This window comes from Balaenoptera acutorostrata, chromosome 2, assembly GCF_949987535.1.
Source record: "Balaenoptera acutorostrata chromosome 2, mBalAcu1.1, whole genome shotgun sequence".
NCBI classification, from domain to species: domain Eukaryota; kingdom Metazoa; phylum Chordata; class Mammalia; order Artiodactyla; family Balaenopteridae; genus Balaenoptera; species Balaenoptera acutorostrata.
The window spans coordinates 114,567,940-114,590,904 of record NC_080065.1 but is presented as its reverse complement, the minus strand read 5'-3'; the positions used below and the strand labels follow the sequence as shown (position 1 = coordinate 114,590,904).

General features: G+C 36.5%; 1 protein-coding gene across 1 annotated transcript in view; it reads left to right on the top strand.

Annotated features, from left to right (window-relative positions):
* Positions 1-22,965, top strand: part of FBN2 (fibrillin 2) — a 224,002-nt gene that overhangs the window by 182,825 nt on the left and 18,212 nt on the right. Inside the window, exons 42-56 of the mRNA XM_057541239.1 lie at positions 3,303-3,371; positions 4,271-4,396; positions 4,578-4,703; positions 6,331-6,456; positions 8,286-8,402; positions 9,915-10,043; positions 10,465-10,584; positions 13,353-13,478; positions 14,141-14,293; positions 15,099-15,164; positions 15,479-15,604; positions 16,185-16,304; positions 17,208-17,330; positions 17,764-17,895; positions 22,835-22,960. Coding sequence (XP_057397222.1) covers positions 3,303-3,371; positions 4,271-4,396; positions 4,578-4,703; positions 6,331-6,456; positions 8,286-8,402; positions 9,915-10,043; positions 10,465-10,584; positions 13,353-13,478; positions 14,141-14,293; positions 15,099-15,164; positions 15,479-15,604; positions 16,185-16,304; positions 17,208-17,330; positions 17,764-17,895; positions 22,835-22,960 — 1,785 coding nt within the window. The remainder of the gene's footprint in view (positions 1-3,302; positions 3,372-4,270; positions 4,397-4,577; positions 4,704-6,330; positions 6,457-8,285; positions 8,403-9,914; positions 10,044-10,464; positions 10,585-13,352; positions 13,479-14,140; positions 14,294-15,098; positions 15,165-15,478; positions 15,605-16,184; positions 16,305-17,207; positions 17,331-17,763; positions 17,896-22,834; positions 22,961-22,965) is intronic.

Genomic DNA, 22,965 nt, shown 5'->3' with positions numbered 1-22,965 from the left:
CCCCCTCAGGTTCTTTTATGACCTGAGAAGGGATCACTCTTAATAGTTGTAGATACTAAGAGTTGAACCAATAGGACAAATAAGAAACAATGGTTATGCATTTGTTACCAAATACAGTATTACTTAGGGTATATTTATTAAAATGTTTCATTTAACATGAAATTAAGGAGAGACATGGTGAAAAGTGACATATGGGGCCTTTCTCAGTGGCTCAAATTCAGTGGGCAAATGGATTTTCTCTTTTTTTTTTAATTGAAGTATAATTAATATACAATATTATTTTCAGGATTACAACATAGTGATTTGACATTTATATACATTATGGATTGATCTCCACAATAAGTCTAGTAACCATATGTCCCCATGCAAAGTTATTGCAATTTTATTGACCATTCCTTATGGATACATTACTTTCCCGTGACTTATTTATTTTATAGCTGGAAATCTGTACCTCTTAATCCCTCACGTCTATTTTGCCCAACCCCCAACTCCCTTCCCCTCTGGTGACCACCAGTTTTTCTTTATAACTACGATTCTGTTTCTGTTTTGTTTTGTTCATTTGTTTTGTTTTTTAGAGTCCACATATAAGTGAAGTCATACATTGCTTGTCTTTCTTGGTCTCACTTATTTCACGTAGCAAAATGCCCTCTAGATTCATCTATGTTGTTGAAAGTGGCAAGATTTCATTCATTATTATGGCTGAGTAATATTCCATTGTGTACATATATGTGTGTGTATATATACATACAATATATCACATCTTGTTTATCACTTCATCCATCAGTGGACACTTAGGTTGCTTCCATATCTTGGCTATTGTAAGTAATACTGTAGAGAACATAAAAATGTATATATCTTTTTGAGTTACTGTTTTGTTTTATTCACATAAATACTCAGAGGTGGAATTGCTGAATTGTATGGCAGTTTTATTTTTAATTTTTTAAGAAACCTCATACTGTTTTCCATAGTGGCTGCACCAATTTACATTCCCACCAACGGTACACAAGGATTCCCTTTTCTCCTCATCCTCACCAACACTTGTTATGTGTGGTCTTTTTGATAATAGCCATTCTGACAGGTGTGAGGTGATATCTCACTGTGGTTTTGACTTGCCTTCCCCTGATGATCACTGACATAGAACATCTTTTCTTGTGTCTGTTGGCCATCTGTATGTCTTCCTTGGAAAAATGTCTATTCAAGTCCTCTGCCCATTTTTAACTAGATTGTTTGTATTTTTTATATTGAGTTGTGACCACTCTTTGTATATTTCAATATTAACCCCTTATTGGATATATTATTTGCAAATATCTTCTCCCATTCAGTAGATTGCCTTTTCATTTTGTAGATGATTTCCTTCACTGTGCAAAAGGTTTTTCGTTTGATGTAGTCCCATTTGTTTATTTTTGCTTTTCTTTCCCTTGCCTGAGGGCTTTTCTTTCCCTTGCCTGAGGAGACAGATTCAAAAAAATTATTGCTAAGACCAGTGTCAAAGAGCATACTGCTTATGTTTTCTACTGGGAGTTTATGGTTTCCAGTCTTACATTTAAGTCTCTAATGTATTCTGAGTTTATTTTTTTATATGGTCTAAGAAAGTGTCCAGTTTCAATCTTTTGCAAGTGTCTATATAGTTTTCCCAGCACCATTTATTGAAGAGACTGTGTTTTCCCCACTGTATAATCTGGGCTTCTGTGTCATAAATTAAGTGATCACATAAGTGTGGGTTTACTTCTGGACTCTCTATTCTGTTCCATTGATTTATGTGTTTGTTTTTGTACCAGCACCATACTGTTTTGATGACTGTAGCTTTGTAGTATAGTTTGAAATCAGGGATCTTGATACCTCCAGCTTTGTCCTTCTTTCTTAATACATTATTGACTGGGGGATTTTTGCAGAAACGAATGCCTGTGGCCGTAATACATCTCCAGTCAAAAATGTGTTAAGATTGCTTTGGCACAAGTGGATTTTCTTAGCTCTATCTTGCCCTAGTTTTGTTCCAAAAAAACAAATAGGAACATTTTTATAATTCTGTAATTTGAAAACTTCACCAGTTAGAAATTGAAAATCATTGGTTTGGGGAATTAAATATTACTTTTTTAGGTGAGAGGAAGTAAAGGGCTTAGGTTTGATAGACTGGTCTGTATTTAAATCACAGCTCTGCCATGATTATTTATCCTTTCTGAAACTGATTCCTCATATGCTAAATAAGGATAATAAATCAGTGATGACAGTGACTAATTGATTTGGTTATAAGGACGATCATTTATTTATTTATTTTTGGTTGCGCTGGGTCTTAGTTGCAGCAGGCAGGCTCCTTAGTTGTGGCATGCCAACTGTTAGTTGCCGCATGCATGTGGGATCTAGCTCCCTGACCAGGGATCAAACCCGGGCCCCCCGAACTGGGAGCATGGAGTCTTAACCACTGCACCACCAGGGAAGTCCCTATAGTGATGATTACATGAGATGATATATACAAATTACAATTCGCATATTGCCACGCAGTTAGAAGCCATTAAATTGAGCACCTGTGATGTGCCTCTCTATATGTTCTGGATGCTTGGTGAATATTGGTGGATGAAGTAGACAAAGTCCCTCCCCAGATAGCACTTGGAGTATAGTCTGCAGTATGTGTTTACTTGATACTGTTTTCAAGAGTTTTATTCATGTGTGTAGCAGTGGGCATTAGAAGAAATATGCTTCTTAAAAATTAGACTATTAGTTTAGTGAATTATGTGGAGTGACTCTCATAGTCTCTATTTTATTCCACGATGCATTGTTTTCGATGCCTCAGATTTCACATTCCAACAAATAGACATTTATGTTAAAAAAAGACAAAATTCATGTCTCATTCATTACTCACTGTTAACATGTTTCACCACTACAAAATTATTTTTGCATGCCTATGCCTTTGTGCAATTCTAATCCCTTTTTAAATTTGTACACTAACCTGGTTTTTCAATCTACCTAAATCGGATCATTTTTAAAGCCCTCCATATCCAAATAAAAAGAATTTAAATGCCTAAAGTAGATATTTTGAATCTTATAATGATTTACTTCTAATATCAGAGCAGTAAAAAGTTAATGATGATAATAATAAGAATAGCAATAATAATAATGATAAAGTATGCCTAGATTCACTCCTTGCAGAAGCTGGCATTGTTATCAAATAAATATAATTGAAATTAAAATGTCTCATTGTGAATAATATAAAATATATCTGTCAGTAAAAATAATACTATGTAAAATGTTATTTTGAAGGAGTTTGAGAATTTTAAGAGTGCATTTGCTTTGTTTATATTTTAAAGCTGACTTTAAAACCATATGTGGAAATATTCCTGGATTCACCTTTGACATTCACACTGGAAAAGCTGTTGGTGAGTTTTTTCTAAATTATGTTTATTTTAATACATACACGTAGCATTTTGTAAAAATTTGTTCAGTGTTTTTAAAGTCTAAAGTACCATAAAAGATAATAATCTGTATTTGGGTCTAATATAGTTAGACAAGAAAGAAATAACATGTTTACAGCCTCTAACTAAGTGTTAACAGTGGGATTAGTCCATCAACATAGTCTGGTGATTGAGTTATGATAGTTTTGTGACTATCTCAAGATTTCGTACATATCAAGCTGAAACTTTAGTTTTCCTCTTCATGAATATTGTATTACATGACTCTAAATAATCCACTTTATTTTAACCTTTACCATCTGTTTTCATAAGTATACGTTTAAGGTTTGGGTGTATTTTTACAGTATTCCTTTCTCCCAATCTACTTATGAATTTGCAGAATTATTAATTATATAAATCACTTCCTCCTGAATGTACTTCCTGTTGCACAATCTACTTTTCTTCTGCAAAGATTAAATAAACAATATAATTTTAAGTGTCCATTATCAGTGCATGTATAACAAAGGACATAAAATTAAAAAAACATAGCTGGCTTTATCAGATAACTGATAGCAATTTGGGGAGCCTGACATGTAACTTAAGAGGAAGCTTGATTCCCTAGGAAGTTCATTTGCTATATTGACACTAATATCACTTGGTATATTTGATCAGCTACTTCATTTTTTTTCATCACTGTTCAAAGGATATAATATCTTATGGTCTATATGCTTTCATAAACCACAAAATCTTTCATACTGGTATAGAATTGATTTTTGTGACACTGAGTGTGTGTTTTCACTCCAGTGTACACATAGTATTATTCAAGGTTTTATGGTGAATACATTAAGGAGAACCCTGTATATTTGATCACATCTGTTCAATTGCAGACATTGATGAATGTAAAGAGATTCCAGGCATTTGTGCAAATGGTGTGTGTATTAACCAGATTGGCAGTTTCCGCTGTGAATGCCCTACGGGATTCAGCTACAATGACCTGCTCCTGGTCTGTGAAGGTAATCTGAATGATGTGTGACCTTATCCAAAAACGTTTGGCAGACATAACTGGTTTTTAGACAGTTTTCTGATTTTTACTGTTTCTTCTACAACATTTGGGAGTTGATCACCAAATTGGTTAAGTGAATATAATACTGATGCAATAACGAAGTTTTAAAAATGGAATTGTTGCTCTTTCAGATATTGATGAGTGCAGCAACGGTGATAACCTCTGCCAGCGAAATGCCGACTGCATCAACAGTCCCGGCAGCTACCGCTGCGAGTGCGCTGCAGGTTTCAAACTTTCACCCAACGGAGCCTGTGTAGGTAAGAAAGAGAATGACTCGTTCTTTGACACTGAGCACAATGTTCTTTACACTTCCTGCACTAAAAACTGTCCATGCTTTCCTATCAAAAAAGGTATTTTCTCTGTCTGGTTTTGGTATCAGGGTGATGGTGGCCTCATAGAATGAATTTGGGAGTGTTTCTCCCTCTGCTGTATTTTGGAAGAGTTTGAGAAGAATAGGTGTTAGCTCTTCTCTAAATGTTTGATAGAACTCGCCTGTGACGCCATCTGGTCCTGGGCTTTTGTTTGTTGGAAGATTTTTAATCACAGTTTCAATTTCAGTGCTTGTGATTCGTCTGTTCATATGTTCTATTTCTTCCTGGTTCAATCTTGGAAGGTTGTACCTTTCTAAGAATTTGTCCATTTCTTCCAGGTTGTCCATTTTATTGGCATAGAGTTGCTTGTAGTATGGGAACATCGTCTCATGATCCTTTGTATTTCTGCTGTGTCAGTTGTAACTTCTCCTTTTTCATTTCTAATTTTATTGATTTGAGTCCTCTCCCTTTTTTTCTCAATGAGTCTGGCTAAAGGTTTATCAATTTTATCTTCTCAAAGAACCAGCTTTTAGTTTCATTAATCTTTGCTATTGTTTTCTTCATTTCTATTTCATTTATTTCTGCTTTGATCTTTATTATTTCTTTCCTTCTACTAACTTTGGGTTTTGTTTGTCCTTCTTTTTCTAGTTGCTTTAGGTGTAAGGTTAGGTTGTTTATTTGAGATTTTTCTTGTTTCTTGAGGTAAGATTGTATTGCTATAAACTTCCCTCTTAGAACGGCTTTTGCTGCCTCCCATAGGTTTTGGGTAGTCGTGTTTTCATTGTCATTTGTTTCTAGGTATTTTTTGATTTCCTCTTTGAGTTTTTCAGTGATCTCTTGGTTATTTTTATTAGGACATGTATGTGGAATCTAGAAAATGGTATCAATGAACCTATTTGCAAAGTAGAAATAGAGACACAGACATAGAGACCAAATGTATGGATACCAAGGGGGGAAGGGAGGGTAGGATGGATTGGGAGATTGGGATTGACATATATACACTACTATGTACAAAATAGATAAGTAATGAGAACAGACTGTATAGCACAGGGAACTCTACTCAATGCTCTGTGGTGATCTAAATGGGAAGGAAATCCAAGGAAGAGGGGATATATGTATACGTGTGGCTGATTCACTTTGCTGTACAGCAGAAACTAACACAACACTGTAAAACAATTATACTCCAATTAAAAAAAGGGAAAAAAGATAATTTTGAAAAGATTTTCTAAGTAAATCTATTCATTCATATTGAACCTATTTTACCATATCTTTTAGATTCTTTTGTTAGGAAGAGAAGAGGTCTCTCAATGGATTTTCCTGGAATTGGACCTAAAATAAAATAATGTCCTTGAGATACCAATCAGCATGTAAAAATTGCATGATTTAAAATTTTTTGAAAAGGTTTGGATACTTTTAAACCCTTGCTTATTTTGATTCAGCTGTTGTTATGGTTCACTTTCAGACTGTCTATAATAATTAATAGCAGATTATAGAAACAACGCCTGTGGAAAAAAATGAAGGAATCTTAATAAAGATCAGATATGTATAACATGTGTTTTATTTTTTGTGCTAGATCGCAACGAATGTTTAGAAATTCCTAATGTTTGCAGTCATGGCCTGTGTGTGGATTTACAAGGAAGTTACCAGTGTATCTGCCACAACGGCTTTAAGGCTTCTCAGGACCAGACAATGTGCATGGGTAAGAAGGAGGACATTAGTTTCAGGGGGTGACGTGGAGCTGAGACTCCAGAAGAGATTACAGTTCGGTCACTCGCCACAAGTAACTACCAAGTCTCTGTCAGAAACAGTCTTACAAAAAATGAGTTCTGTGAAACTGTTTATGGTTTTATTCAATGTAAAATTTGCAAGCAGGACACACCACAATATGTTCTTTGGTTCAGTGTTTACAGCCTTTTTCCCCAGGTGACTTTCACATGCTTATTAACCTGAGCTCTGGGACACTCAGGGTTACGTTGAGATCACCACGGTACCAGCTGCCCATTTACCCCCCTCTCAAGAAAGCTTTTTGGCTTCCCTCTCAAGAAAGCCTTTTGGAATGCAAGAATACAAGGGAGTAGTAGCAGAGTGACAGTTTTGAAATGAATATATAAACACACACATACGTACATATGCTTCTTTCACCCGAATCATTGAATACATGAGATTTATCTGCTTGTTTTGCTTTTCAACTCTTAAAACCAATTTTTAGAAGCAAAGATAGCAGAACTTTGAAAAGCCCCAGTAGCTAATGTACAGTTAGTTAAGTAATAATTGTGTTCAGTAAGTACTTGCTGAGCTGATGATTAATAAGATTTCAAAAGCAGATGGGCTGGACACCTTGGAACTCAGCTTAAACTCCTTAAATCTGATGTCAGCCACTGGCTCATCTCCACTGAAGCACTTTGCGCTTGCAGGAGGAAAATTAAATTTAAAAGTTGGCTATTTATAATTATCATGTTCTCAGTTTAGAAAAAGTTAAAGTTGTGCATCTACTCTTTTGGTATTTAAGATACTATCTTTGTGAATCGTAAGGTCAGATTTCAGTACAGCAGAACGGCAGAACTAGTTTCCTTTATGGCATATCCATACATGAGGACCACCTGGAGAACGTCTCCATTCTTCCAGTGCCTCCTAAGAGCTCCCCTGCAGACATTTCCCATCGTCCTAGGAAAAATTCTCTAGGGAATGCTTGTGCAAAGGACACACGGAGGATGCAGCCCTATTTGCATGAACTTTCTGAGATTGCTTGCTTATATATGCTTCTCCTGGCTGTTCTCTCTGAGAGGGAGGATATGATTTGCTAAAAAACACCCTGAGATTTATGGTTCAGAAATTCATATGGTGAAAATCTGTCCTTGGTCCTAACAATTCATCCATGATGAAAGTCAGCTAGACTCCTTGGTAATACCTCTCTTAAACAAAGCTTCCTTCCTAAGGAACAGTAATACCCTCTTTTTTTTTTTTCAGCATCCTGGAATTCATAGTCTAGTGTCTCCTCTGTTATATACCATGACCTTTCTAAATATTAATTCCATTTTTTCAAAGGCTAATAATAATTGAACTCTAATAGACTTTTTCAATTTAGATTCCACTGATTCATAAAATTTAGGAAATTAAAGTTTACCTTTGTTGTGCTGATCAAATTAAGATATGAAAATTTCTGGGGGAGCATTTATAATGCTTAATAGAACAAATTGTTCTAGTGTTTCAAAAGATTGATTTCCTTACAATTGACAAGCGAACCTATTCATTAAAACCTCTCACTAAGGAGATAGTTGCTTGCTTATTAGTCCAGTTCTTTTCTGCGTCGTATATGTTCCTGTAAGTCATTAAGTGGCACTTTTTCCTATAATTTTCTACTTCTGAGTTAGCTCTACCTCATACTTACTTTCCTTAAATAAATGTGGGTTCTTAGTATTGAATGAGGAAAATCTAAGTAAGCCAGTAGTTTAGAAAAATCTAAATGTTTAATAGGCTACGTTTTTCTAGTAAAAAATTGAATTCCTTTGAGCCAATGTTTCTTTGTAGATGTTGATGAATGTGAGCGGCATCCATGTGGAAATGGAACTTGTAAAAACACCGTTGGATCCTATAACTGTCTCTGCTACCCAGGCTTTGAACTCACTCATAATAATGATTGCCTGGGTAAGTACTCAGTCCTTTATTGCTTCTCTTTCATTTCTACACAATATCCTGAAACACAGAATAAAGCCAAAGAATAAATATTTTTATTATTCAAATTGAGCATGTGTGCCAAAAGATATGTAATATCATTAACTAATTTCTGGTTAACTAAAGTCACACTCTTGGCTTAAATAAACACAAGACAATCTGCTGGGTTGAATACTATGTCAATCAACCAGTCAATTCAAGGGAAAAGGCCATGCAGATGATAGTAAATATATTGGGACTGATTTATGGTTTGGGGTTATTTTTACCCCTTAGATGGGATCAAAGTTAGACCTGTTATGGTTTCAGTGTTATTACAAGTATTTCATAAAATCTATTCTTGATTTACATTCAAACACTGACAATCTACAACTGAAAAACACGTTGTGTTTTGAAATTTTATTTTCCGTCAGCTTTTGAAGCAAGGGATGCCTTTTCCCACAGAAAGAGTGTGGTGTCTAGGTTTCCAAATCAGCCCTCAGAAACCTATTTAATCTCTGTGAACAACTGTAAACTTTCAGTGGAAAATAAAACTGTCTTCTCTACATGGCACAGAATTTTAGCCTTTGCCTCTAACAGACAGTGACTGAAATAAAAATTGAAAGTGACTGGAGGAGGAGGAGGGGGTCCTGTAGTTGGTGGAGAAGATAGTAAAAGATACGACAACAAACACTGACAATATTTCATTTACCATGTGCCAGACACTATACTGGTGCTTTACTACATAACATCTCTTAATTCACATTATCCTGTAAGGTATGTGAAAGTAACTCAGGCCTTCTACCTTAATGGAACCATCACAGCTCAAACCCACCTCCTAATTTAATCCAATATATATTCCTCTCAGCTTTCTTTATTTTATAAAATTCTGGTGAAAAAATTTAGAGCTAACTAGACATTTTATTGAACCACCTTCTTGTCTGTAGTTTCTCAGACCCTTTGTACAGCCAGGGAGAATGAAAGATACAAATATGGCTCTGATCAAAGTATAATCTGCAAACAAACTAAAAAATTACTCAAACGGGATCAACCCTAAGTTTAACTGAAAACCTACCACTTAAGAACTTTTTTTTCAAATTGACAGAAAAACGTGTCAGCAATTCTAGAGTGTTTTTCATAGAATTGATTTTTCTGTATTTTTGATATGCTTCGTTATTTGTCCTTTGAATATAGTCAGCTTACCTCCAGGTAAAGTTACCTGCAAACTGGGCGGTCCAGTTAAATCCGTGTATACTCTTACCTCCAGGATGAGAACTATTTTTCAATTGGAAAGCATGGAAAGCTTCACCTTAAGCCTACAGGAGAGATCTGTGTGACCTTATTAGTCACCTGATCCTTATGATATGAGCCATTTTTCTCTGTGTTGATGAGGAATTGTAATGTAGGGTTTTGTAAATATCTACCAATGAATATGTTTTTAAGTTGCAACTTGTGACAGAATATGTGTTAAGAGCTCTCTCTGAAAAGCTAACTCCTGTTTGCTTACAGACGTAGATGAGTGCAGTTCCTTTTTTGGTCAGGTGTGCAGAAATGGACGGTGTTTTAATGAAATTGGCTCCTTCAAGTGTTTATGTAATGAAGGCTATGAACTTACTCCAGATGGCAAGAACTGTATAGGTAAGTATGTACATAATAAACAGTCTTTATGTTGTTTTGTTTTGTAAAATAATGATGTGATTTCCCCCCCCCACCCACCAACTTCGGGACACATTTGCATTTCATTTGGCCATCTGATTACATGACCAAGATAAATTTCATGGGAAATTTTGGTAAACGGTTTACTCAAACAGTTGGGAATGACTCGTACGCAGTGTTTTTATTGGGATAGAGCTTCAGGCTATCCATGTCTCAATAAACGTAGACAAAGGAAAATTAGCCTCTTGCCAAATGAGTAATACACAATATGTCAAAAGTCTCTGAGGGCATATTTGCCCATAGTGACGTGGCAGATCAGAGGGCCTGAGTTGAGTTCATGTTAATATCCTTTGGCAACAATCGTCTCGTCTTTAAATCATTTTTTTCTTGTTTCTCTTTAAAGATACTAATGAGTGTGTTGCCCTTCCTGGCTCTTGCTCTCCTGGCACCTGTCAGAATTTGGAGGGATCCTTCAGATGCATCTGTCCCCCAGGGTATGAAGTAAAAAGCGAGAATTGCATCGGTAAGGCTAACGTTTATTTTGAGTCCGTGAGCTGTTTAGTATAATAAGACCTGGTATAGACTCTGTGGAAATATATTAACTCCAAACCACTGTAAGCATGCTGACCCAAGGAATTAAACATATAGCTGCCTACATCTGTTTTATTGAACCATCGGAAATGATTTGAAGGTGGAGTGGTGGGAATAAAGAATTTAAGGATGTGGGATTTTTCATTAACAGAAATCTTATACTAGTCAAAGAATTTTCAGTGCATTCTAAGCTTTTTTCCAAATGTCAACAGAGACTTTCTACTGAATTTAAAGAGTGTCTACAAAAATTGTAATCTTTGGCAACCAGTTTTAAAACAGCTATTAAAGGTGTCTGGAGTCCTAGAAATGTGAAGCAGAAAGTCTTGACAATGCTGTTGAAACATTTTTTCCCCTGGGAAGGCCACATGTCAAAACAGAAAATATTAATCCATTTGTCAGAACAGATGTTTTTCTGTGGAAACTCTCCCAGTGTACAAGAACACTGTAACCACATGAAAAGTGGGTCCCAGAATTGCCTGGTGGACATGATGAAGACCGACCTTTTTACAGTTACTTTATTTCACTTTTGTACAAATTAGTTTTAACAGTTTTGTTGAAATTCAGAAGCACCAGCATCTTAGTGTGGTTCTTCTAACGTGAAATGATTGTTAAGAGTTTTTTTGCCTTTGAGTTACCCAGTTTCTTAAAAAAATTCTAAGTAGCTCTACTGTTCACACTCAAGGGACTTATATAGATGGAACTGAAGGAAACAGTTCACTTAGTTAAATTTAATTTCTTTTCAGACCATATAATTACAAATAATAGGTATCCCTAGTCATTCCAACTTGGTGTTTATATCTTGTCCCTTTTTTGTCTGATTTGTATAGTTCCTTGTAAGATTGTCTAGTGTTTTTAATACTTAAAAATAATCGATAATAATACTAGAAGCATCTTAGCAAAAACTTTCTTGAAAAGTTTAAGATCCTTTCTTTCATTTTCTTTGTTTATATTTAATCTCAATTCTTCAACATCCCTGTGATTCATCTCTTTATGGAGCAAAGATAGCAGCAGTGTGTCAGCCATAAGGAGGAAATAGAAATGCATATGCCTCTTTGTATCAGAAAGACTTAGCTACCTTTTTTCTTAGTGAAAAAAATCTGTGATTCACTTACATTTTTTTAAACCTCAGGAGTATTTCTTTATCCACTGATAAACAACATCACTGTTTCACATGTCTTAAGAATGGGTTTTTAACTAACTTACTTCACTGTAGGACTATTTCCTTCATCCTATCAATAGAATCTCTTCTACCAATTTTCCTAGATGAAATGCTTCCTAACGTGACTATATGTACACTCACACACACACACACATAAATCCATCCTGACATTCAGTGGACATTACAGTGGACACAGCATCTTTTAGGTGCTGGAAATACAAAAAGGAAGTGTTTTCCTACAGGTAACTTACTGCCTAAGAGAAAAGACATATTTCGTAAGAAACCCCACTTTGTAAAGATATCCTTACAATTCAGCGTGACAGACACTGTACTGGGGTCTGTTCAGGTTGTGGGATCACAGTAGGAGGCTGTGAATAATGATGGAGGTGGTGAGAGGATGGCATGTCAGGAAGCCTGTCACAAAGGATTGGTGACATTTGAGGTGTCTCTGAAATGTTGGATAGAAATTTACTAATCAAAGAAGGAAATGGAACAGAGAGGCATTTTGAAAAGAGAGGCAGCACAGACGTGGTAAGGGGCATCGACTGGCCAGCTCAGAAGATTGCACTCAGTCCTGCAGGCAGTATGGGGCACTGCAGGTTGCTTTAGAAACGATGTGGTACGACTCACTCATTAAAATTCTGCAAATATAAATTGAGAATGTAGAATGTGCCAGACACTGTGCTGGACTAAGCTGAGGGTGCAGCAGTGATCCAGACAGACAGACACATCACGTCCTCATGGAGCTGATGTTCTAATGTGCCTGAAATTGTGTCATGTTCATTCATTGCGTTGAAATAACCCATTAAGTAAGCACTTCCAATGAAAAAAGGCCAAACATCACTGGTAAGGAATCCTTGTATATTTTAAGGAACCATTCTGGGGTCAGGTGGAAATGATAAAATTCTCAACACATGTCTGAGTTCCCCTAGTTCCACAGGCACAGCTTTTCAAGTAGGTGTGTGTTTTAGAAAACCAGCCCTGGTGGCAGTGTGAAGAGGAGAGAAGGAGATGCAGCAGTCCAGCTGGGAGATCTGCGATAATCCAGGCGGCAAATGATGTTGAGTTTGAATGTAGAGAGGAGGTAGGAATTACAGGCCACATGCTGCTTGCATGTGAAAGTTGAAAGGTCAGGGAGAGGAATAAATGTGATTCCAGGTCCCCAGTGTGGATTGCTGAGAGGGGCATCATAGAAGGGGACCATTGCTGAGGATGCGATGCCTTTGAGACATTGAAGTGGTCCTGTCAGGTAGGCAGGTGGATGTAAAAACACCCCCAGGGGTCAAGTCTGGAGAGCTGGAGACCGACTTGGGAGTCTGGGGCATATGGTTGATTGAAACTGGATGTAATCTTTGACTTTTGAAGCAGTAACACTTTATTTTTTAAAGATAAGTTAAACGTATACATAATGCAATGTATTGTTTCATATTAAATATCCAATGGCTAGTGAACTGTTAAGAGTGTGGACAAATTATTTATTTTCAGATATTGAACAGTGTTTTGATTTGATTAAATCAATAAATTATCCTGCTCTTCTGCAGATATAAATGAATGTGATGAAGATCCCAACATCTGTCTTTTTGGTTCCTGCACCAATACTCCTGGGGGCTTCCAGTGCATCTGTCCCCCTGGTTTTGTGTTGTCTGATAATGGACGGAGATGCTTCGGTAAGTTTTGAAACGGCTTCTCTGTCATAATTGGCCCTTAGACTTCAGAGCTAGACAGTAAGCCATGATGCAGTGTTTGTCACTAAAAATATATGTCTCTGGCAAATACATCATCTGTAAGCTCAAAATGCAGGTCTCAGATGTATATGCACTGGACAATTTTTAAGGTACTTTGAATTATTGGCTCTGTTTCTACATTTTAAAAAAACTTCATACTAAAAGAAAAATTGTTATCATATTTCATCATTTTCATTCTGTGGTTGGCATAGATTTTTTTGTACATTGGTGAGGAGTTGCTTCTGATATGATGTAACTTACTGAAAATTACCTAGATTGATTTTGTTAGGCTATAATGTAACAGTGGGGAAAAAAAAGACATGGAAATCATTTTAATATTGAGCATGATTTCTCCAATTTCCTAAGCACATTATTAAAATATTGTAAATATTTTAAATAATTAAATACAATTTTACAGTCAGTTTAAACTGGCAAGTGATATCAGCAATTGAGGATTTCCAGACCTATCTTTTAACTGCTCATCTAATCTGCATCACATGTTCAGCCCATGAGAAATGGTCTGTCGGAAACAGAGTTATGTACAAATTATTCCATCTTTTAAAATGACCAGTAAGGAGGTCTGTGATGTTTGCTTTCTTGATTAGATACTCGCCAGAGCTTCTGTTTCACAAACTTTGAAAATGGAAAGTGTTCCGTACCCAAAGCTTTCAATACCACAAAGGCAAAATGCTGCTGTAGTAAGATGCCAGGAGAGGGCTGGGGGGACCCCTGTGAGCTGTGCCCCAAAGATGATGAAGGTAAGAGCAACAACTACATAAAGTGCCACTTTGCACTAGTTTGGGACTGTCTGGCAGAACCCAGTTGGACTATGTAATTTATGAATATTTTGAGGATGAAACTATCCCCTCACTTATAAACTTTAATGGTTCAGTGAGCAGCCTAGTCTCAGGAACTTCTTTCAACTTTTGTATTCAACATGTGTACATGCAGGGAGTTACCACGTTATTTCATTTCTCCCCCCAAGGCTAGTGTTACTTGTTTTGAAAGGAATGAATTTGAGAGGTGCAGGGCAAGAGATCCAAGGAGGGGATGAAAATTATATTCCAGATTGCTGCGGGAGTCCCACATGGGTATTGTATCACGCGCTGTGGCTTCCAGGCTCTTATGTGAAGTTCTGAGAAGCTGAGTCAGCACAATAGCCATTTGCAGGAATAGACCAAGAGCGTCACAGATCCAGTTAGCACGGCTGAACAGTACGATTGTTCCAGCAGGCTTGGAACTGGCCTGGTCTGTAGGCCAGAGGTAGCTTCTGTGTGTAATGGGCAGAGAGGCTCTTTGGCTGACCAACATTAAACGAGCAAGCAGACAAAATCAGACACCCTCCATAGGTGGCACTCTGGGAGGAGCTGGACAAGCTCAGGTGACCTTCTCTAAATATGCTCAGCGTTGCTTTTGCAATAAATTATAAAAATAAAAAGACTCTTACTAAAAACAGCCTTGTAGAGGAGAAGTAAGCCTAATTTCACGTATTATCCATAATCAGTTAAGTTCTCTGATAGTTGAGAGTCTTTGATAATGGGTAATTTGTGTTTTTCTCTGTAGTGGCGTTCCAGGATTTGTGTCCCTATGGCCATGGAACTGTTCCTAGTCTTCATGATACCCGTGAAGGTGTGGTTTGATGTATTTTATTTTCATAGTCTTACATAAGTATATTTTTGTACATTTATTTTATAATCATGCTGATTTTACTGTATAACATAGTATATTGCATTTAATGCACAAATACAATATTTATTATATATTTATCATATGCACTATATTTATCATAAGACTATGTTGTAACATGTGAAATACATTATATATTTCTCTGATAAAAGAAATGTTTATATGTTTTAAAATTTTTAAGGCTCTTTTGAATAGATATATACAGTTTGGGCATATCTTTTTATGTAAGAAAGTTCATGGGTGATTCTGTATTTTAGATGTCAATGAATGTCTTGAGAGCCCTGGCATTTGTTCAAATGGTCAGTGTATCAACACAGATGGGTCTTTTCGCTGTGAATGTCCAATGGGTTACAACCTTGATTACACTGGAGTACGCTGTGTGGGTAAGTGCTGACTCCACATTTCACACTTTGTAAGTTCTGTTTTCTTTCTTATATTCAGCAAAAGGTCTCTCAGGCACCCTGGGTGACAGTGGGATTTACGAAGCCAGGACAAGTAGCCAGTAACTGCTCTTTCTTCTCCCATTCTACATTTTCCAGTAGACCTGGTTTATGTGAAGATGGGGAGAGTTGCCCAACCTCTGCCTTCAACCAAATATACAAACTCTGATGTGTCCAGAGATTTACAATTGCCAAAACCACTAACTGGGAAAGAGATCCATTTTACTTTATGACTTTCCACTTCTGCTCTGGTAGCAGAACACCACATCCCTCCCTGCGTTTGTGTTTTTTTTAGGGCAAGCCATGGCTGTCTGAGGGCTCAGATCATTGCACACTTGATCTCTCGGGATTCTCTGCCCTGCATAAAGGCCAGCCAGCCAAGGCCAAGGGGGGTTGCAAGAGTCATGTGTGCCCTGAACAGATCTGGGACATGTGTGAGGGCCAGATGGATATTCATGGGCATACTCCTATAAAACTAAACCTTCTCCAGATTTTGTGGCACTTTCTTATTCTTCTTTTTCAGATACCGATGAATGTTCAATTGGCAATCCCTGTGGAAATGGGACGTGCACCAATGTTATAGGGAGTTTTGAATGCAACTGCAATGAAGGCTTTGAGCCAGGGCCCATGATGAATTGTGAAGGCAAGTGATACTTTTCTTTAGTATTATTTCTTCTTGATATAGAAAGGGTTTTTCATGTCTCAGCTTTTATTTATACTATTCTGACGTTCTATTGATGATTATATTCATCACAAACATATTTTCCTTTATCTCAGTGAGCATAGTTACAAAAGCTACTTTAAAGCCCTTGTCTGATAATTCCAGTATCTTGGTCCTCTCAGAGTTGGCGTCTGTTGCTTATCTTTTCCCTTGAGATTGGGTCACATTTTCCTGGTTCCTCAGTATGTTGGTTAATTTTGGATTATGCCCTGGATATTGTGAATGATGTCTTCTGAAATCAGTTATATTATTTTGAAGAATATTGATGCATTTGTCTTAGCAGGCAGTTAACTTGGATAAACATAAAAGCGGACCGTCAGGCCTATGGAAGACAGTGGTTCAGATTTGCTCTTTAAACCCTAGTGGCTAGCTTCTTTGATTTTGGCCTACACATGCATGGTTAAGTCAGCAACTTGGGCTGGGTTGAGGCAAAAAAATGAAAAAGGTATTTCTCCACCTCTGGTCCTGTCATTTCCGGGATTCCTCCTCGTTCTTCAGCGGCCTTGGTTGCCCCAAGGCTCCCTCCCCTGAATCCTCCTGGACAGAAGCTCAGAAAGGTTCTACTGAAGATTTAGCTGCGAGGTGCTGCTGTCAGGACTGGTGCTATCCACAGGAAAAAGAAACTTGAGGACCTATTCTTTGCCTGTTGTTTGCTGACTTTCAGCTCACCACTAAAAACCACTTGAGGTGTTGTTTTTGTATTTTTTTCAGAGTTTATAGTTGTTATTCGTTGGAGGATGAGTTAGGTGCAAATACATCAGTGTTTATTTGAGCAAGTAATTAGAACTCTAGACTGAGCACATGCCTGCCTGTTTTCTTGATCAGATATCAATGAGTGTGCCCAGAACCCACTGCTGTGTGCTTTCCGCTGCATGAACACCTTTGGGTCCTACGAATGCACATGCCCGATTGGCTATGCCCTCAGGGAAGACCAGAAGATGTGCAAAGGTAAGGCCACAGACAGGGGAGTAGTTAGCACTTTATTTGCCACGCTGGAAATATATTTTAATGAGTTTATAGCTCTCAGCTATCTTCTTCTAGAGCTTTACAGAAATGTATCTGACAACATTGCTGGTAGATTTCCATAACTAGATAACAAGATACTTGATGGTCTGTCCAATCAAGTCAAAAATAAGATGTCACACTCTTGAGCTCTTATTAAAGCAAAGCTAGCCCTTTCCTGAACTTCTTATCTTTAGGACCAATGCTGAAATTTTATAAATCTAGAATACAGCCAACAGTTGAAAAAGACTGGGCTCCTCCTTTCTCTGTTACATAATAAGAGCCAGAAGACCAAAAAGGTGACTTAAAAATTCTAAACAATAGCCTGTTCCTGAAAATTTCTTACTTCTATGTTTTTCCTGTTAAAAATATTTTGTAGACCTGGATGAATGTGCTGAAGGGCTACATGACTGTGAATCTAGGGGCATGATGTGTAAGAATCTGATTGGCACCTTCATGTGCATCTGCCCGCCTGGGATGACCCGAAGGCCTGACGGAGAAGGCTGTGTAGGTAAGGCTTTATGGGATGGTGTCTTCTTATTTAATACTCCTCCTCCAAGACAGATTTACAGTGCTATTCCCAAATCATCCTAACTGCAAGCCATCTATTTTCCAGCTGTTTCAAGGCTGTGCTATATAGCTAGATTTCTTCGATCTCAGGGTCCATGCTAATACAGTAGGTTCTGGATAATACAGTGGAGATTATGCCTGTCCTAGAATATATGCCCTCTTGTTTATCATAATTCTCTGTCTTGTAAATCTAAAACATTAAATTTAGAAGTGTGGAAAAACTCCTTGAAACAGTGCTACTTACTTATGTAGCAAAATTAAAAGTATGAGTTAATATTCTCGCTTTTGTATCACTCCATGAATGAGGAGAGTAATGAGGCAGGTAATCTCCAGAACTCTGTTACAGGCTGGGTATCTCTGTGACTTAGCCACATTTTTTAATGTTTTTGGACCTCAGTTAATTCATCTATAACGGGAGGAGGTAGGGCTGGGGCTCTAAGATGACCTCAGGAATTTGAAATGTTATGATTTTATGATGTGTACTGAAGTATCACGCCGTGTAAGCTGGTCATGACCACCCCATCCAGTATCTCAGCACTTATTCCCTAAAGTGTTGTCACCTGGGGCACTGCAGCCCACGACACAGTCTTCCTCCTTCTTGAGAATAAGTGGCTCCCCTTCTTTAATTAAGAATCTGCTGTGCTCCCTTTTTAACCTCCAGTACCTGGAAAAATGTGGATATTTTTGGAGGAACATTTGAAGGTTACTAATAATTTCTTATTGGGGAAAAAGTAACATAATAATAGTATTTCTTAAAATAAATCTATTAGTGATTGCCTGGTGATAAGAGTCAGAATGGAGAGTGGCTGCAAACGGTCACTGGGGATCCTTTTGGGAAATGGAAACGTTTTAAAACTGGATTGTGGCGATGATTGTAAGACTCCGTAATTTGCTAAAAATCATTGAACTGTACACTTAAAAATGGAAATTTTATAGCCAGTAAGTAATACCTCGATAAAGTTGTTTTTAAAAATGAATCTACCATAGGAAAAGAAACATAAGGATGTCCACTAAATTTTGATTGTAGTAACAACCAAAAAAAAAAAAAAGAGTAGGAAACAACCTAAATGCCCATCACAGGACGACAGCTAAATAAATGTGGCATGGCAATGCTATGAAACCTTACAGAGCAGTTAAAAGGAATAAAATAGATATGTGTATGTACTGAAGTAGAAATAACTCTAAATATTTGGTTACAGAATAATATGTACAATGTGTCATATTTTAAAGAAAATTGTAAATCATACAATATGTTTTCTGTAGGTACATATGCAAGCCAGTAAATACACAGGAAAAGATTTACTTATTTATTTATTTTTAACCATTAATTCTTTATTTTTGTGTTTAAATTGCAACATCATATTGGAATACAAAAGCTTTTCCCCAAGGCCAGCATGCTTTCTTCCACAACAAATTACACTCCAGGTTCTCACTATTGATAACATATATTTAGTTACAAGATGTGCATGCAAAAGCAAAATATGATTTGTGTGACTTAAGGCATTGTGAATACTTAATAAATTTGGTGTAATGAATATTATTAGGAGAGAGAAATGATTTGAAAGTAATAAAATTGATGATATAACACAAATCAAGAGGAATATAAGGTAATTATATCATTTTACTGTATTCAGCAACCAGAAAAATCTGAATTTTAGCTATCAAACTGGAAAAATATGGTGTATTATTTTCTCTGCAAATACCCAAATAGATTAAAAATTAAAAGAATCTATTAAGTTCATTATACAATATGCAAACTGTAAAATATTATTAATCTTTTCTATCATTACTAGGTTTCTGTGGCAACTTGGAAAATCTCATGCTCAAGAGAAATTTCCCAACATTTGTTTGCATTGTTAGGAAAATTTTTAAAAAAGAAAGAAAATAAATCTAAGATTTGTAGCAATCAGGTCTTTTTAGATATGTTTCAGTTATACATTTTGAATTACAAAAAATATACCATTAAAGCAGACAAGATCCAGATGGATGCTAAAATTTGTGGGCAAAAATTTAAGAGAAAAAGGATATAAACGCCAATTCGTAAAAAAAGAATTAAATCCAGGGACACTATTGATATTAGAGGTTACTGGTCTGAAGTGAATTCAACTTTATGTGTCAATTTTAACTTTTTACTAAAGAGTGAATTCCTGAATTACATGTGTAATATTAAATTAATTTTTAAATGTCTGCAACAACCCATCAGATTATAATTGGATTTCATAGTTTCTTTTAATCTAATAGATATTTCATTCAAAATCCACTACTTAATAAAGTTAAAATAGATCACCTTAGAGGTTTGGTTATTCAGTGGTTCTTTCAAAAACACTGTTTTTCTAAGATCTGAAAACACTGTTCTTACAAGATCTGAAAACCAAGTTAAACCTAGACTCCTAAGTCATGTTTATAGAGTAATATATGTTTCTCAAAGTGTATGAAAGGGTAGAAATAACATGTATGAAAGACACTGTTACAATTCTGACTTCTCCTTACGCATGAGATCCATTGTTTGTTTTTTTGTTTTTGTTTTTGTTTTTTTTTGGTTGCGTTGGGTCTTTGTTGCTGCATGCGGGCTTTTTCTAGTTGCGACCAGTGGGAGCTACTCTTCGTTGCAGTGCATGGGCTTCTCATTGTGGTGGCTTCTCTGTTGCAGAGCATGGGTTCTAGGCACGCAGGCTTCAGTAGTTGCAGCACGTGGGCTCAGTAGTTGCGGCGTGCGGGCTTCAGTAGTTGTGGCGCACAGACTTAGTTGCTCTACGGCATGTGGGATCTTCCCAGACCAGGGATCGAACCCATGTTCCCTGTATTGACAGGCGGATTCTTAACCACTGCATCACCAAGGAAGTCCCCATTGTAATTTCTTTTTGTTAAGTTCTCTCAGGGATTCTCAGTGCCAAAGGTGGGAAAGCAAAAGTAATCCAAGACTTTAAGATACATCAAGTTATCTTTCAAGTATAAAAGCTGTACTATATATCATCAAACATGGCGGAACTCACTCAGTATATCCAACAAAAGCCCTTCTTGAAAAAAGTAATTCAAATCAGACAACTAAAATAAATCAAAATAAAGGTATCAACATTAGGGACAGGATTAGATCAAGAAGGTAGACCTTGAACCCTCAGATTCTAGAAATAAGAAACACTATACAATTTTTTAAATCCATAACTCAGTTTAATACTTTTGCATATACTTTAAAATTTATGCAATAAGTTTCCTAAAAGAAAAAAAAATATCTTTAACAAGAAATATCACAGTGAGTTTCAGAACAATAAGAGCAAGTGAAAATCCTTAAAGCTCCCAAGAGAGCAAAACCAGATTTCCTACAAATGAACCTTAATACTGGGTAAAAGAAAACAATGGAGCATCAGTATTTTCAAAACATTCTAAGGAAAAATAATTTTGAACTAAAATTTTATATTCAATCTAGTGATAAAGCAAACAAAAATATGACATTGTCAGAAATGTGTTCTAGAATATTTATCACCCACGTACCCTCTCTGAAATGATTACCAAACTATATTCCAATATATTTTTTAAAGTTAATTCAAGAGGAAGTAGTAGTATACGTGAAGCAATGGTAAGCCAAGAAACCAGTAACCCTTATTATGTGGTTTAAATAGATGCTGGTGGTCCATAAAAACAAAAACATAACAAACCAAAATTTCTTTACCACATCAACATGGCAGGTGACACAGGGAGAGAAGAGAAAGAACTCATACCAAGGTACTCATTATGGTCAGAAGCTTTTGAAACAGATACCTCTTGATATTAATAGAAAAATATTCATTAAAGTGTATGTTGAAGTTGTTTCATGGTTACCACTGGAAGAATAGAAGATTACAACTTCCAGACATGAGTTAGGGATGAGAGGAGGGCAGAGAAAACTAGACTGATCGAAGAAATATTGAGAGAAGGGGGCAATAGCATGGTAAATATGAAATAATATAAAATGGCAGGCAAGAGTCCAAACATATCAGTTTGGAAATAGTTCAAATTTCTGTTAAAAAGCAAATGTACTTTTAAAAATTCTTTTACAATGCAGCTTGGTGCTTTTTACAAGAAACGTACCAAATCAAAATGTGAGCTAGACTGAAAATAAAGGGGTAGGACAAGATATTCAAGGCAAATGCTAATAAAAAGCAAGCACATGCAAAGTAAATATTAACAGATTGAAGACTGAAAAGTATAGACATGAAAGGAGCAATTAATCAGAAGGATTTAATTGTCATGAGTTCTCATGCTTCTGACAACAATTGATTTGAAAAATACCTCAAACAAAATTTACAAAATATCAAATAAACACGATAAGTAAGTATATAGGGATTTTAATAAAACAATTTTACTCTAATATATTTATTTATTTATCACCAACCAAAAGAGCAGTACGACCTAAATTCCTTCTTCCATTAGCTGCCCTTAACACACTGCTCTGCTCCTGTGATTTTACTCAAAGTCAGTCTAGGAACTTGTCCTTTATCCGTGGCCTAAGTGCCCTTTTACCCTACTCTCCACCTCTCCCTAACACCTACCCCCCTCCCCTGCCCTGAGCCTCTCTCTTATATCACATAAATTGGCATCCTCTTCCCCAAAGTTCTTTCTCTCCTTGTCAGTAATCCCTTTTGGAGGCCAATTTTCTAATTCTCCATCACATATCACCTCTCCCCCGAAAAGAGGAAGAGGAAAAGAAAGAAAGGGAAAAAAACACTTTGTTAACAAAGAACCCATCTTGGAAGGATGAGGTAAATTTAAAAATAAGTTAGTATTCTATCATATTAGTATTTTGGTGAGGAAGTTTTAAACATGATATAACCCATTAGAAGATAAATTTGTAAATTACAATTTTTATAGTCTACTCATGATTCACATTATTTGTTTTTCTAAAGATGAAAATGAATGCAGGACCAAGCCAGGAATCTGTGAAAACGGGCGTTGCGTTAACACTATTGGGAGCTATAGGTGCGAGTGTAATGAAGGCTTTCAGTCAAGCTCTTCAGGCACTGAATGCCTTGGTAAG